Source organism: Dermacentor andersoni, chromosome 1 (genome assembly GCF_023375885.2).
Source record: "Dermacentor andersoni chromosome 1, qqDerAnde1_hic_scaffold, whole genome shotgun sequence".
Taxonomy (NCBI): domain Eukaryota; kingdom Metazoa; phylum Arthropoda; class Arachnida; order Ixodida; family Ixodidae; genus Dermacentor; species Dermacentor andersoni.
In genome coordinates, this window is record NC_092814.1 from 171,955,931 (window position 1) to 171,972,756 (window position 16,826).

At 41.8% G+C, this 16,826-nt stretch overlaps 1 protein-coding gene across 2 annotated transcripts in view; it reads left to right on the forward strand.

The window, feature by feature from the left end:
- Nulp1 (Nuclear localized protein 1) overlaps positions 1-16,826 on the forward strand; it is a 150,354-nt gene that overhangs the window by 75,680 nt on the left and 57,848 nt on the right. For both annotated transcript variants that reach the window (XM_050195448.2, XM_050195447.2), the window contains exons 6-7: positions 2,124-2,223; positions 5,646-5,832. In XM_050195448.2, the coding sequence (XP_050051405.1) occupies positions 2,124-2,223; positions 5,646-5,832 (287 nt within the window). The remainder of the gene's footprint in view (positions 1-2,123; positions 2,224-5,645; positions 5,833-16,826) is intronic.

The following is a 16,826-nucleotide window of genomic DNA, read 5'->3' on the forward strand; positions in this document are numbered from 1 at the left end:
ATGAACATAGCAATTTATTTTTGATTATGATTGGTATACAAATAACATAGTCAATGCGATATGCACATTTCAGTGTTCTGCAGCTGCTGTTAGTAAACATCATCATCATCATCAACCTGACTATAAAATCCGTTCAACACCCGAATCTGACGATGCGGAACCCTCTTCCTCGCATGCGACTCTGTCCGAGTCCAAATCCGAGCTCGGCTCGTATTCTGAATCGGAATTGAGCCATCGCACCAATGAGCAGACGAAGGTCCCGCGCGCTCAGACATCCGAAAGTAACCGCGCGCAGGGAGGATGCGCTTTCAGTCGCCCGCACAACGGAGAGAAATGGGACGTTGCGTGATCAAGAAGACAGAGGGAGATGGAAAAAGGCTAAACAAAGTTCGAAGGGCTTTACGTTTACTGCTGCAAGTCGGAAGCGAGGGTGCGGCGAGAGAGCGAAAGCAGCAAGCGAGTCACTCCTTTTGGAGAGGCAAGGGCACGTACGCCTGAACTTGACGCACCGTAGCAGACACACCACCAGAAGAAAAATAAAAACCTTCAAACCAGCGAAGATGGCAGAACAACCCTTGAACCCATAACCACACGCGCGCAGCGCGACGCATGATCCAGCGAACGCGGCACCACTCAGCAAAGAGAAAGTGGGGAGTGGCAGTCGCACAGTACTCTTCAATACATGGGTTAACACAGGTCGGGGAGAATATAAGAACTTGTAGAAAGAGTCGACAGATGGCGTGGCCAATTCAGGAGCGCCAGCTTTGCGCTCAGGCGCGAAATTTTGAATGCACGATAGAGAACGTACCGGTGTGTCAGTGACACCGTTGGGGGGAAGCGCGATGACGTGCCGGTACGTCCGTGACAGCGAAAGGGTTAAGCTTGCTAAGCCTTGTTTCTGCTTGTAGTGGCCTCACATTCTGTAATTAGGAGTTTTATATGTGTGTTATTTCAGTGAAACAATGTCCCATGTTTATATTAAGATAAATAGATTGACTTTTCAGACATTCTATACATACCTTATTTTACTTTTCTCACCAATTTATTTTGCCATGATAGCCATCGATATCATGACCGAATGACATTAATTTTTCCTGTGTAGCACCACCACGGGTCGAATGACATTCATTGCACCAAATGTCATTCAAATCTAATGACATTAAAATGTCCAGCATGACAGAGGTATTACTCAGAAAGACGTTTATCCTTTTCCCCGAATAGACAACACCCTCAATTGTTTCCAAGGTGTCGAATTCTTTTCTTCCCTGCACTTGTGCTCGGGCTGTTGGCAAGTTTCAATGGTGGATTGTGATTGTCCAAAGACAGCGTCCGTCCCTCCAGATGGCCTGTCCAAATTTGCAGTCATGCCTTTCGGACATTGCAATGTACCTGCAACATTTGAGTGAATGATGGACAGCATTTTATGTGCTCTAAGATGGAAGATATGTCTATGTTATCTGAACAATGTCGTCACGTTATTTTAGGCGAATAACTTTTGAAGATAGTATGACATTTGTGACATTTCATGCTACTCGACACCGGATGTGTCACTGTAATCTGCCATCGGCATTTCTGGCACCCTACCGAGATCCCTATCTGCACACAGTGTCAGGAACACTCTGGGATGCATACTTTGACAATTCCTACGCAGTCTCGCGAAGTGATAGTAGTATCTCTAAAAGTGATCGCTCAAGAATATCAACCCTGTGTGCTTGGTATCTGTGGCCAATGAAGTGCAAATGGTGACGACATGCCACTTCCATTATGACAGCTCATTAAAAAAAAATTTTCCCTTTTGTGAAGGTAAACTTATCAAGTCTCGTTTTTTCTGCTTGCAAACATAAGGACATGCTATATTTTTATTTTATAAATCAGATGTGTGTTACATTCAGGTTTGCTTGTATTTTGTTACTTTAAGTACACAAATATTGGGTGCACATCGGATTCGGGGGCACATTAAAATCGAGTAAATAAGGTACGTTACTTGATCACAGGAAATGGTCTCTACGGGAGCCATCGCAGCATTGCAGAAATGAGGGATGCCTTGGTACTTGTTTTTCTATTCATGATACCTCATCTTCATTGGTATTCCCCCAGTCACCTCTTTGTTTTTTGTTTTTCAGGCATTACTGAACCAGCACCCATATCATGTAGATTCACTGATTCAGTTCAGTGATGTTTGCAAGATGAGTGAGGACCTTCAAATGGCTGCTGAGCTTATAGGTGGGTTTTCATCAAATGTCTACTTGAAGCGGTTTTTATGCTTCAACAACACTGCAAATGCAGAGATTAGAGTGGTTTAGTATAGAAAGGACATGCTAGCATAGCATTTATCAGAATACTGGAGAGAGGAGTGGTAAGTAGTAACACTAATGGAACACAGCATCTTGCTGGTGTGTCTAGCTGAAGAGCACAGGACTTCTGCCGCTTTGACTGATGGTATTCCAATTATCTGCTGGCATGAGGGTGTCAGTAGCCACATAATAATCATGAACATAAATTTTTTTAAGAGAGGAGTTGTGCTATGCAAGAATGTTTCAAGCACTTTATGGTAGAGTACAGCATTACAGGATGTTGCCACCTGTTGTGTTGTTCCCAGATAAGCCTTCCAATATTCTACTAAATGTGTACACCAGCACATCTATTAGCTCCTGAGAATTGTAGCAGTTGTGACACTGGGTGTTTGCTGCATGAAAACTTGTGTCTGTCACTTTTAAAAGATTACTTCATTGAGCACTCACACTGTGTGTCTGTCATTTTTAAAAGATTACTTCATTGAGCGCCCACACTGTGTGCATATAGCCAACATCTTCAATCTAATGTTAAGCATGAATTCAGGTGTGCCTCAAGGATTCATGTTTGGACCATTCTTATGTAACATTTGCCTTAAGATACCTATAGAACAAACAAAACTAAAAAAGAAATACATTTTTCATTTCTGTTATTTTTTATCTAGATATAACGGTGCAGCTGCTAGCAAAAAACTAACGTGAAACATTTTGTTGAGGGAAAAAAACAGTGTGTTGATACTTAAAAGTGCTGAGTTTTACTAATGAAAGCACTGAAAAATTACCTGTCTTGTGCCATTTGCCATTCCAAGACCGCTTATCAGAGCCAAGCCATCTTGGTCTAGTTTGGAAGAGCATCTATCCAACTGGCTTTCCTGTCAAAAATTGTCTTTCAGTGTTGCTTCAAAAGAAAGCTATTTGGTTTTGTAGCTTGAAATGTACATTTTTGTACTCTTATTAGTTCTTGGCGTTTTTCTAAAAAAAAAATTATTTTTGCAAGTCATAAATTTTTGGAGCGGCACTGTCTTCTACTCATTCAGTTCTGCTAAACTTATTTTTGCCTGAATGCTAGAGAGCCTAAGAGCACAAAACCACTATGATATAGTGTTTTAGAACATGGCAACGTATTGAAATGTTGAAAGAAATCGTCAACAAGAATTCACACCTGCAGTGTTGTAATTTCAGAATTTCATAACTTCGTTGAAAATGTAGATACAAACATTAAAATGCGAAGTTGCACTCTTTTGGAATTAAAAATCACACCTGCTTAATTTTAGCTGTCTTGCTGCAGTACATTTTTTACAACTCTCATCCCATGTTTTTATTTATTTATCAGTATACCCTCAAGACCCAGAGGGTATTACAGAGGGATGGGTACAATATAAGTACAAAACAAAACAATAACAAGGATTCAAAGGAAAAAAAAAAACATTAGTTTACAGCTATACCAGAAAGTGTTCAGTAACTGCAGACTTAAACAACGCGTGGTCCTCAGTGGCAGCGGTGGAGGGGGGAAGGTGATTCCACTCTCTACTTGTCTTCAAAAGAAAAGAATGTAAAAAAAGATTAGTGCAGCACAAAGGGATAGCTACTTTATTTGGGTGGTCAACACGTGATGAAAAGTAAGCAGATTCTGAGATGAATTCCTGTCGAAGTACTTGATTATTGAAGAAAACTTTAATTTATGATTAGTTTAATGTTCTAACTTATATAGGATTGCCTAAAAGAAGGCTTATTGCATATTTGCAATCAGCGCACAAAATTGAATATTTGCTGAAAATTTCAAGTGTCTAGAGTGAATAACAAAAATGTTTTTCCCAGAATGCATGTTCCCCCCTAATGATATTAGGGGGGCACTTGTGGCGTTGAAATCCAAATTATTTTTATACCCTGATGTTATGACACTCGCCTGACCTGGTTCAAGTTATGATGAGGTTTCCATTAAAATACAGTCTGGCATTCAGTGTCTTCTTGACTGGCTGGTCGACAGCAGAATATTCATAAACAAATAAAAAACAAGTCTTATGTGCTTCCATAATCCACATAAGAGAGCCAAGCCATCTTGTAACATTTATTCACATGGTATGAAAGGCTATTCCTGTCAGTGTCCTAGGTTACATTGACTCTTAGCAAGCACTAGGTATTTAGGTCTTACGTCCAACGACACTGTCTTGAATTATTTGTATAGAGACCGTGGCATAGCGATTGAAGGCTGTGTCTGTCATCCAGTATGTGCTACAGTTCAGTGCGTATTTGTTTGTGCAAAACCTAGGCCACTATCTTGTGCTTGCACGCATTCGAAAAGCCGACGTTCGGTTATGTCTCACGCAATTGACTTGGCTGTGCCGATATCACGGCCTAGGCCAGTCGCGTGTCGACTTTTCGAATGTGTACAAGATGGTGGCCCTAGTTTAAGAAAGCATAGGCAAATCTATTATCACATATAGTTCGAGATTTTGTGGTTTGGCATCATGTTATAAATTAAAAGTAATGGTGAACATTTGTAAATGAATCACAGATAACATCTCATATGGAACTGTACAGGGTCCTGCATAGCTCACTTTGCATGTTTGAAAAAAGATTTTGCGCTTACCACTGCACTGTACTTGCTGAAATTTTGCAGAAGGATTCCATTTTGGAGTTCACATCGTTTAGTGTAACACTTGCCACAGTTAATTGCCTGGTTTTAAAGAAAAAAGTGCAAATTTGCCTTTGCTTGTGGGGATGCAAGTTGTTGTAATGATGGTGCAAGCATAAACTTGTGTCGCTGCCCTCTGGCAGCTACAGAAAGCAGCTGGTCAGGGAGGGGTACCACACGTTGCCCGCTCCTGGAACACGCGGCAGCCTTCCCTGAAACTTTACCGAAATTTTAGGCTTCGTTATATCAAGATTTAGGTGTGCGTGAGTTTAGACATTCATATTTCAGTCTTACAGCTATGTTGAGGAAAAAACCTCTTTTTAAGAGCTAATTTTTTTTCTGGTATTTTATGTGAATCTGCAAGGTAAATCAGACATGTAGGTAGCATGCGGTCTTATCTGTGTCCCATGCAGCTGATGTATAGTTGTAAAATTCTTATAACTGAAGTGAAAGTATAAAACCTTGCAGCTGTCTCCACTCAAAGCTCACCAGTATCGTAAACAGTATGCTTTGTAAAAAATTTTTAAAGCATAAGAGGGGGTTACTAAATTTAACGATTTTGTGCATTCCTTTTCAGAAAGGTTACAAAGTGGTTCAATTTTGCTGTAACATTGCTTCTGTCTCATATTAAGTGCTCGTTGTTAGCCTGTGCTTACAGCACAAATGGCTTTGGATCAGTTGAGCAAAATTACATGTGTGTGTATTCTGCTTGTTTTCAGAGCGGGCGCTCTATTGCTTGGAGTCGTGCTTTCACACGCTCTTCAATGTCACACAAGGGAATTGCCGGCTGGACTATCGCCGCAGTGAGAACAGATCATTCTTTTTGGCTCTCTTCAAGCATTTAAACTTCGTTGGGCAGCGTGGCTGCTCACGGACTGCGCTTGAATTCTGCAAGCTACTTCTGGGGTGAGCATCTGGAACTGTGTGACTTTAGTTTGTGCCACATTCTGTTTTACTGTGAATTCAGATTGTCCTGGCAAACTTTCCATGAATATGTTGATAAGAATTAAGGTTATGCTTTGTGAGATAGTGATGCTTCATGCCATGACCTGTGAATACGGCTCTCTTGAAGGAAGCTGTCTTTAGAACATGCCAAGGAACACTTATTCAACTGAATTGAAGTGCAAGTACATTGTTTTGAGGGGAAAAGGGCCTTGGATGTCTCCATCCCTGTGTTCATGTGTTGGTCATACATAAGTCTTCCTACAGCTTGCATTATTATTACAGCGAAGCTGTTTACCTCAGGCAGTCATATTGCGTCCAGACAGTATATATGCATTCCCCGCATGCGTTCCCAGGGGAGAGGGGCGGTTGGTATCCTGGGTGGCTAATGGCTATATCAGGGACATGGCGTGTGGGCAGAAATGGAGACGGCTAGGGGAGAGGGGGAAATAATATGGCGACAGTGCCTGTGCACGTGGCCTGCACTTCTGTGGTTATGGCATCACACGCGCCGGAGGTGTCGGCGCGGCTGCAGCAGCGATTGCAGCAGATGTATGGGAGGTGCATAGACCATGGCGGCGCTTGTGTCGGCATAGTGTGGTGGTGCTGCTGTAGTATGACATCATGCGTGGTACATACGAGTATATACATCGTATAAAACTGGGTTGCGTATATTAGAGCATTGCGAGAAACCGGAGATAGCGAGACGGCACAGCGCGCTCATGCCAGAGGAACAAGCGGAAAGGTGTCGACAGCAAAAACTTTAATGCAATGAGTGGCAGCGAAAATGATGTATGCTTTCATAATGTATGCAGCCTAAACAGCTTCGCTGGTAATCTGTCCCGATATGAATGTTGTGGCACCCACAAATTTTTGAGACTGTATGGCAGAAGAAAAGAAGAAACAAACAAAAAATAAACCTTATAAAAAAGCAGATGTAAACAGGGACCACGTGAAGAGTTCACTTCTTGCATTGTCAAGCTTATTTGTTGGAAGGAAAATTTGCCATCAATCTCATTTTGGCAGAAATCATCTAAAGGAACCCACAGGTGTGTTGAGTAAATTGCATTGTACTACAGTTAAAGAAAAATTTGTACTTCGAGAAGCATGTCTGGGGCGCACCGCCTGATTGGGTCAGTCACTTTTAACTGGGCTAACCAGAAGACAATTAGACGTCAGTAAGAGGTTTAATTAATAATTCAAAACACAAGAAGTTAAAACAGTGACAATTGAGCTTGCTGTGTTTAGCCAAGGAGTTTAAATAAGTTTGAGGGCTCTCTTCTACAGGAAGTGATTGAGCTGATACCGCTAAAATTGTCGGTGTGGGCGAGCTGAGCTGTTGCTGCTCTTTGAGGCCTTTGGCTTTGCTATTTGATGGAAGATAGCAATAGCTGCCTGAAATGCTTGTTATAGCTCATGGTGTAGAGTGCTCTGCTGAAATTTCAGTATAGTTTTGGTGTGAACTATTCTTTGCCTAATGCCAGGCACTTTGTGGTAGGTGGTGGGTAGGCAGGTTCCCGTCTCGCCTTGCCTCGTTTCAGGTCTCCTTGATAAAAAAAAAAGTATCCAATGGTGGGATGGAACCAGGGTCCCCTAGCACTAGTGATGTAATATTTCTGGAAATTTTAAAGGCATGAAAAAAAGAATGCAAACATCTTTTCCCGGAAGTTTTGGAGAGATGGGAAAAAAATACTCTAACCATTCTCAGTATGCAGAAGTAAAAGTAACTGCAGACGAGGGGCAATTACATGTTTTTGAAAGTTATGACATGATATTGGCATTTCATAACAATGAACCCTCATTTCTTTATTTGCTTGGACATTCTTAGTAGCTTTTGGAGTTATCATCTGCTGACCAAAGCTGCACTCCTTTACTCTATTAGGTAGTGGAGGCTGGTGTACCATCTGCACCCTTCTGGAAGCTTAGTACAGTAGAACCTCGTTTGTACGTTTTGTAAAAACATGCAAGAAAAAACGTACTAACAGGGAAACATACGATCCGAAGTAACTAAAATATTTGAGACTCAGCTGTAATTGCGGGCAAGGTAATGTGAAGCGTTGCGTGAATCGTTGCGGCTCGAGGCAAAATGAACTTGAAAAAGGGAGTACCAGCGAGACACAAAGGACGCGTACACAAATAAAAGGCGTTAGACATGAACGGAGACACACGGATGAGAAGCCAACGCGCGTAGAGCTGGTGGGGCTTCAGCGGCTCGAGATGCATTTTGTTGTTTTCCTCTTGTGTAGTGTTTTAAAACGGCGACAGGAAATTGAAATGAAATCGAGCTGGTGGGCGACACCAAATGCTGCTGGAGCAAAGGAACATGCAGTCGCACTCTTATCAGCGATGACACCAGCCACGATTCCACCCACCCACGTTACGCTGTCACAAAAGTGCATGAGTGGCTCGAGGACGTTGCTCCTTTATATGTACATGGGGCATACGTTAGTGACGGCATGCCAAACTATTTCAAGAACAGATGCCAGCTTGACGAACTTTTGAGGACCAAGTGTATCTCGGTGAGATGGCTATTTTCTGCAGCGGGGCACGGCAAGAATGCTTGTGATGGAATTTGAGGCGTCATCAAGCACCACACAACCCTATACAACCTCTGCAGCCCCGCCACATCAGTTATTAGATGTGCAAAAGATATGGTAGAGATTCTGAACACAAAGCTACAGAATGTGACGTTGACTCACCTTCCGAGTGCTGACTTGAAAGTCTTTAGGGAAATGAAGACAAAGAACTGGCAGTTCGTCCGACCCATGCCTGGAATTCAGTCTTGGCACTTGTGGCACTGGACCCGCATCAACATAGAGCGCCACGAATTGCTTGTTCCAAGAACAGCCGAATCTCCAAAGAAGAAAGTGCGAGAATAAAAGCTGCTTTTTAACTAAGTCGGCAAAATGTGCAGCTCATCACCACCATGTAATAAAAACTTATCAAGCAGAAGTATTTCAAGGCAGTGCTTTTCCAGCAAAAAAGATTTTTGTACGAAATAAAAATGTTCAGTGCGAAATCAGGGCATCAGAGAAAGACCTTATTGAATCACTTCCACTCCCTGTGTATACAAGGGAGGACCAGAAAAAACAGACTGAGAGGGCACTGCCATTCATAGACGTAATACAGAGTTCAGCTGCTAGATGGGGGTTGGTAAAGACCTTCACGAAACGACTGTGCAGACGGCATCATTGTGTAGGTGAATGTGTGAGCGTAGTGTTGTGTTTCTATTACTGTTGGCATGTTTTGCCTGCGAAGTCATTATGGCAACATTAAAAAACAAAGAATGTGTGTGAAATTTTGTTTCCTGCTTAAGAAATCGGCAACGGAGGCTCACCAAATGCTTCAAGAGGCATTTTATGAGGATGCTATGAGCTGCGCACTAGTTTTTGACTGGTTTGGGCACTTTAAACGTGGTGAAATGAGTGTTGAAGACCAACCTCATTCTGGACGCCCTGCAACATCACGAAACAAGGAAAACATTGAAAAAATCCACCGAAAAATTAACAAGAATCGTCATTTCATGATCAACCAAATTTCAACAGAGATAGGTGTGAGTTGGAGCTCGTACCAGTGGATTTTGAGGGAGGATTTGCACGTGAGACGTGTTTCCGCTAAATTTGTTCTGCGCTTTCTCACACAGGAGCAAAAAACTATTTGCATGAATGTGTGCCAGGACTTGAAAACATAGATTGAAAGTGAACCAAACTTTTTGAACAAAGTTGTTACAGGTGATGAGAGTTGGTGTTATGGGTATGACCCAAAAACCAAGCAAGTGTCAAGCTAGTGGAGGACTCCCGACTCTCCCAGACCAAAAAAAGCAAAGCAAGTGTGGTCGAATGTGAAGACGATGATCATTGTCTTTTTTGCTGTACGTGGAATTGTGCATCGGGAATTTGTGCCCCCTGGCCAGGCTGCTAACCAGCAGTTTTATTTAAAATTTTTAAGACGTCTGCGAAAGGATGTGCGGAGGAAACGCCCGAAACTATGACGATTAGGTGGCTGGCTCATTCATCACGACAACATCCCCACACACGCGGCCTTACGAGTGCCCCACTATTTGGCATCTCGGATGGTCTGTCATTCCCCACCCTCCATATTCGCCAGATCTAGCCCCATGCGACTTTTTCATATTCGCGCAAATGAGAAAAAAATAACGCTAAAAGGGAAGTATTACGATGATGTGGAGGCAGTAAAAACAGCTTTGCAAAATATCAAAGTTGAAGAGTTCCAGACATGCTTGCACAATTCCAGACAGACTTGCACAATTCAAAAAAGACTTGACAAGTGCATCGCATCTCATGGAGAGTACTTGGAAGGTGACTGAAGGAATTTTGTAAAAAGGTTCATGAATAAATTTTTTGTAACAAAAATCCGGGTTTCTTTTTGGGTCCCCCCTCATAGAAGCAAGAAACTTTGGCTAGCAGAACAAATTATATAGTCGGTGATGCCAGCATAACAAAGAAAACTTCACTCATCATGGCGCTATTAAGTGTGAAAAGTGTTATGAACCCTTGTCGGGGTATCCGTATGGCTGCTGCTCCCCCTGACACTCACTCTGGGTGCCGCTGACTCCTTGCTCAAGACGCTCCACAATGCACGTGTAATGGAAACCGCAAGGTCACCTCACCAGCAGCACGAAAACCATAACGGCTTCAGTGAAGTCTGTGCCTGTGTACTTCGCCCTGGAACCATTCTTCCTCCACTGCCTGTTTGACGCCCTATGTACGTTAAAGCTGAATAAACAATTTCATAGGAGAACCCGACTCGAGTACACCTCTAGAAGTATTCCGATAATTTCTTTCGCCAGGAACAGAACTGTGACGTGTACAAACATGTATGCGTATAAATTTATTCTTCAGAACCATGCCCTAATTTTTTTTTTGTTCCTGTCAATCCATCATTTCCTGCCCACAATGAAACATATTTACGGTTTAAATATAGTGGCGCTGGCAACTATAGCTGCATGCTCGCTCATTTCCAGGGTTAGGATAGCTATAGGGGCTTGTTGGTATGGCATATCCTGGGTTAGCGCGTTACATCAATCTGGCCACATCTCTCGCTTTATAACTCCAACCTGACAAAAATAATGTAACATGTTTTTACAGATTGAGTTAGGACACATGCTTGGCTTTAATTCTGGAGAATTCAAAGAAAATTGATGATTGACTTGTTTCGTTTGCTTTTCAAATTATTGCATCTTTAGAGACGTACCCACACTTAAGTTGCCATTTGATGTCACTCTCAGCAATTGTATTTAGCACACTTGTTAACCTAATATGTGGCAACGCTCTGGGAAAATTGGAAAATTCTGAGTCCTATACACACGGAGCAAAAAATCTAAACTTTGAGCATTATTGAACAATGTGCCGTATTTGCGATATTTTTCTTAAAATGACAGCACCAACACTGTAAGCTAACAACATTTTGTCAATGTACAGTACTCACGGAATGAAATAGGACACGGAGCATTTAGTAGAACCCTACATATGTGCAAAGTACGCGAGAGCACCATGTCATGTCGCTAGGAATTTGGTCACCAAACGTGACGAGGACTCCGGTGTAAGCGTTCGCGCCAAAATTACGTCGATGTCACACGAACTGCAGCCGGTTGAAACGAAAGTATGCGCACTACTTAGCCCTAAATTGACGCGTTTCATTCCGTGAGCACTGTACACTGTTCATATTATGCCAGGAAAATTTTTCAGACCCACAGCTACAATAGTCTTTTTCTGGGCTCACATTAAAATCCCATTTTTGCACAATTCACAAAAAGCGGTTCTGGCTCAGTGGAATCTTCTGAAAATTTGACGAATCTTAATATTTTTTTCACTACATTAACAATGGTTTTGTGGTCCTGGGGACTCTGCCAGCAAAATGTTTTTTGGGGCAGAATTAAAAGGGGTCGGCATACATGCACCGACGTTCTTAACTGAACACAGCCTACATAATTCTGCCTTGACTCTATCCTCGCATGCCCCCCTCCCCCCCCCCCCCCCAAAAATATATATATAACTTTTGCTTTGTCAATATCATGCAACTTGTTGGCCATTTTCAAACACCTTGTAACTTTATCAGGAGCTGGCAATCACACACAACCCAGTCTTCCTGCATCAGCAAGGTCACTGGCATTCGCTTCAATAGGTAGCCTTATCCCTGTATTTCCTGCCTTCCGATGACAATAAGAAACTTTTCTATCTTTACACTCATCAGATTTCACGATATGAAGTAGTTTCGTCGCCACAAAGAAAAGTAAACAGATTCCATTATCTTGTGATAATCATGTCCTTATCACCATCAGGCAGCAGCTAGGACACAGCAACGTAAGAAACTCTGGATAACCTGCCAGATCTGGAAATGTCGGGCTTGGAACATGTGGAGTGCGCAGCTCACTGCTGCTAAAATGTGCACAAAATAAGCGTGCCAGTGATTCAAATTTTCGTCAGGCAATAGGAGTACTTCCTGCACACTACAGGACTGCAGTAACGAATTGTGACATTAGTTTTCCCTTTTCACGCCCGCTTTTGTTGCTTTTATTTTGGTATGCAGAAATACAGTGCTGTGGCTATCTGAATCTCCAATCTACTGTGTTTACGGTGATACTAAGATAGCGGTGCTGCATAAATGGAAAGTTGCACTAGCGCGGTCAGCGGTGCAACAGCACCTCCTGAAGCCAGATTTTCTTTCCAACTTTGAAGACGGCACACTAAAAAAGTACAATTTTCTCAAATTCTGCTGTGTATTTCTTCCTAATATTTCGTCATGAGATAACAAAAGGGTCTTAGAATTGTGAGAAAACTTCCCAAAATTTCTGATTTTTAAAATTCACCGAAGTCTACCATTTCATTGCACCTCCCATTGCTTTTATTTCCTGACTCTTTTATGTTTTTCAGTGATATGAATTTCGGGTGATACAAACTTTTGCACCAACCCGAGAAATTAGTATCGAGATTCTGCTGTAATAAGCAACATTTTTTTCCTTAGGTGTAGCTTTAAAGGGACTGACAACCGATTTTTAAAGAGCTAGTTTTTTATGGCACTACGCAAAGCTCTCCCTCCTTAGTGTTTACATCTGCAGCGGTTACTTCCAAAATCGTGTGGATATCTAGTAAGTAGAATTTTTCAATCTGAGCAGCCTCAAAAAACGTAAGAGACCCTCCTTTAGCAACACTGAGAAGTGAGAGCGATGTCGATAGCCCATCTCGGAAATTGTCAAAGCTGCCAAGTGTTCTGCTTTCACAGGAGTGAGTGTAACTGGGGTTAACCAGCTACATTTTGACCTTTTCAACCACTTTTGAAAATAAAAATCTGGTGATGAGCCAAGCCAAATAATCAAAAACGGAGGCGAAGGCAGCACCACTTTTCTGCTCACTACAAATGCAGCCTTATCTGCATATTGTAAGTCAGGAAAAACTTATGATAATAAAAAATACACCGCATTTTAATACAGTTAAACCTCAATATAACGAAGTAGCTAAAATTGGCAATTTGCTTCATTATATCGAAATTTCGTTGTATTGAGATTCGACCTTTTATGGAAATAAGTACAGTCACCGATCGATATTGCTTACACGGAAAGGGGCCGCAGAATTTTCCTAATTATCGGGCAATCAAAGAAAGCAAATTTGAATGAGAAAACAATTCATTTTGTGAATTTGGAAGTCTGCGACGAATGATACGGTTTCATGCCATGTCGATATTATCTTCACGTCGGCGGTACGAATTAAGCAAAGCAAGATATGCTTTTGCGTGCACCCCGCCCCCACGGCTCATAGCGTTACCCGCACTGGGACAACGCTATTATGGAAAGTGCCGGCAGCGGGGAGGGAATGCTTCGTCTGACTATCGCTCCAACGAGTCGCCAAAACTCGAGGTAACACAACCTCCATTACTAAAAGCGTGGGAAGACAGCTTACATGATGCCACACCCTCTCGGCATGCCCGCTCTTTGCACACGTGGCAGATTACCTCTAAAGGGCTAAATATATTCCGACATAGCGTGAGTGCACGCGCATGTTACATCACATTGCGAAAACAATAGCGTCTATAGTTGGACTTATGGTTCGATGCACCGGTGCAGCCAACGTAACGGGATGCAACCAACAACACACTCAGACGCGCCCAGCATCGAGCGACGCCCGCCCGCGCACTCAGACTATAAATGCGCCTTAAATTAGGGTGCACAGCCGCATACACACTCAGCCGCGCTTACAGCCATGCGCAGCCATGGCTGAGGCGCGTGCCAGAAATGGCGATGCGCGCCAACTTATCCTCCCCGGCCCCTGCTCCTCTCGCGCAGTGGATCACATTACCGTGAGCTCGCTCCCCTCCCCTATTTTCTCTTTACTCGCGCGGGAAGGTGGCACTCGTGAAGCCACCGTCTTTCTTGTCTCACCTGCACACACTTTCACTCGCACCTAAAGCACAATGCGCGGGGCGCGATGGGAGCTTATCATACTTGGACTTTTTATACGGAACATGATGCGGCTCCACTTCGGTGGTTGCTTTTGTCGCACTGCGCACGATTTGAGAGGTGTGCTTGCAAGCAGCTGCTTGTAATTCAGCCATTTGACCATCTGCATTCGCGGAAGTTTCTATTTATTGTCACGGCATTCCTTTGCGACAAAAGTGAAGTTTATATTGAAATTACATAGAAACACACTTCATTATATTGAGGTTCTAATACGTGGTGTTCTATGGACAAGAGGTTATGAAAAGTTAAATACTTGGTTATATCGAGAATTGAGTTATATTGAAGCTTGTTATATCGAGGTTTAACTGTACTAATAAAAAGACCAGGAACTGCGTACACTAGCAGAAGGTCACATGGTGGACCTCTTATGCAGCGTCATGTTTTTGCCACATGGGGCGCCAAAGGTCATTTTTCGCGACTTTTAGTGATAAGCAAAAAATATAAATCCATGTTTAATGACAAAAAACATGGCTCGTTTTAGCCACTACAGTAGGGAATCATTTCATCAGCAGTGTTACCTTGATTAATGTTCTGAGCGGTTGTCTGTCCCTTTAAGAGTTAAAATTGCCTACCTGACAAAATCTAAGGAATTAATTTATTTGTCAGAAACGATGCCTCCGATATCTTGATACTCAACTGCGTCAGTTCGATTTTTATAGCCTGAGAGCCAACCACCTTCGAATATAACAGCATAGAGGCTTGCATCGAAATTAAGAGTCAAGGAAAGCGTGGAATTTCGGTGAAGGCTTTCCTTATGAAAATGAGGCATAAAGCCAATTCAAGCTGTTCCTTTGCAGAGAAAAGCTACCACTGAAATAATTTTGAAAAATACAATGAGGAAAGGAAGAAGGCATGCATTGTGTCATCACAGTGAAATTGAATTGGATAAAAGCTACTAATAGGATTTGCTTGCTTTGATGCCAAAAAACACAAGCACAAAGTAGCTACTCAGAAATGCTACACTGAATTGCCAAGCTCTCAGCTCACATGCATTTAAGGACTGTTATATTTATTTATTTATTTATTTATTTATTTATTTATTTATTTATTTAGTATTACATTTATTTAGTGTCCAACTCAAGAGATAAGATAGAATTCACGGGGCAAAGCACAGGGTATTGCACGGGGTATTGCAAAGCATTCCAGTATTCACTTGTTAAGAAGAAAAAAAAAACTTTTTGTACAAGTCAGTTCTATAGGTTGAAATGTTAAATGCTTTAGGCGGTGAGACCTACGAGTATGGGAAACGTTCAGTGAACTTAATGAATTTATTTAGGTGGGTACCTGCATGAAGAGTTAGGGTGTGCAGAAGATTTATTTATTTATTTATTTATTTATTTATTTATTTATTTATTTATTTATTTATTTATTTGTTTGTTTGTTTGTTTGTTTATTTATTTATTTCAACATACTGCAGGTCTAATGACCCAAGCAAGAGGTGCATAAAACATAACAATCACAATAAAAAGAACGAAAAATACAGCTCATAGCATAATTCAGCGAGAACAAGCAAACAAAAATAGTTATATTAACTGTAGTCAAGAAGTCGTCGAAAGTTCATCTGGTCAGGTAACATGATGATGAAAAAATTGCGGTCACTGACCAAGTCAAAGCGAAAATAACATAGAGACGTTTCGGGAGTGTGATCAAGGAACCCGTACGGGTCCCGAAACGTCTCTGTGTTATTTTCACTTTGACTTGGTCAGTGACCGCAATTTCTTAATCAGTTATATTAACTGTATGACAACAGACAACATAGCCAAGCAAATGACCTTCCAATAACTTGTTGAAATTATCAGATTGAAGAAGCGATTCAGGAAGCAAATTCCAATCTGAGATAGTTTGGGGGAAAAAACTGTGCTTGAATGAATTTGTTTGGACAGAGATTGGCTGTAACTGGTGTTCCTTAGAGTGTTGCGTTCATATGGAAGTTCGGGGTTGAATATAGTTAGGTATTGGGATATTTACTTCTTTTGAGAGAATTTTGCGGCGTTGTGAAATAAGTAGAATATTATTTTCAATCATTAGTTTTGTAGGAGAATCAAATCTGCTGTACTTGTGGAAAATAAACCTGACTGCCTTCTTTGAATCATTTCAAGGGCGTTGGTGCTCTTTTTTGTATCCGGGTCCCAAATGATAAAGGCGTACTCGAGCATAGTCTGAGGGAAAGTGTTATAATCCGAGAGCTTTATGTTGGAAGGGGAACGACTTAGTTTACATGTTAAGAAACATAATATTGAGAAAGCTGAAGAGCAAGTTTGTGCAATGTGTGCGGACCAGTTCAATTGATTGTTAAGTGTCAACCCTAGATACTTATGTGTGGCTACTTCCTGAATATTGGAACCTTGTAAAGAGTAATTAAACAAGCTAATGTGTTTTTTCTCGTTACATGTAGGAGCACAGTTTTCTTGATGTTAAGACTCATGTCATATTCCACACACCATTGGCCAATAGCCGTCCAAGAATCTTGGGAGAATACCATGGC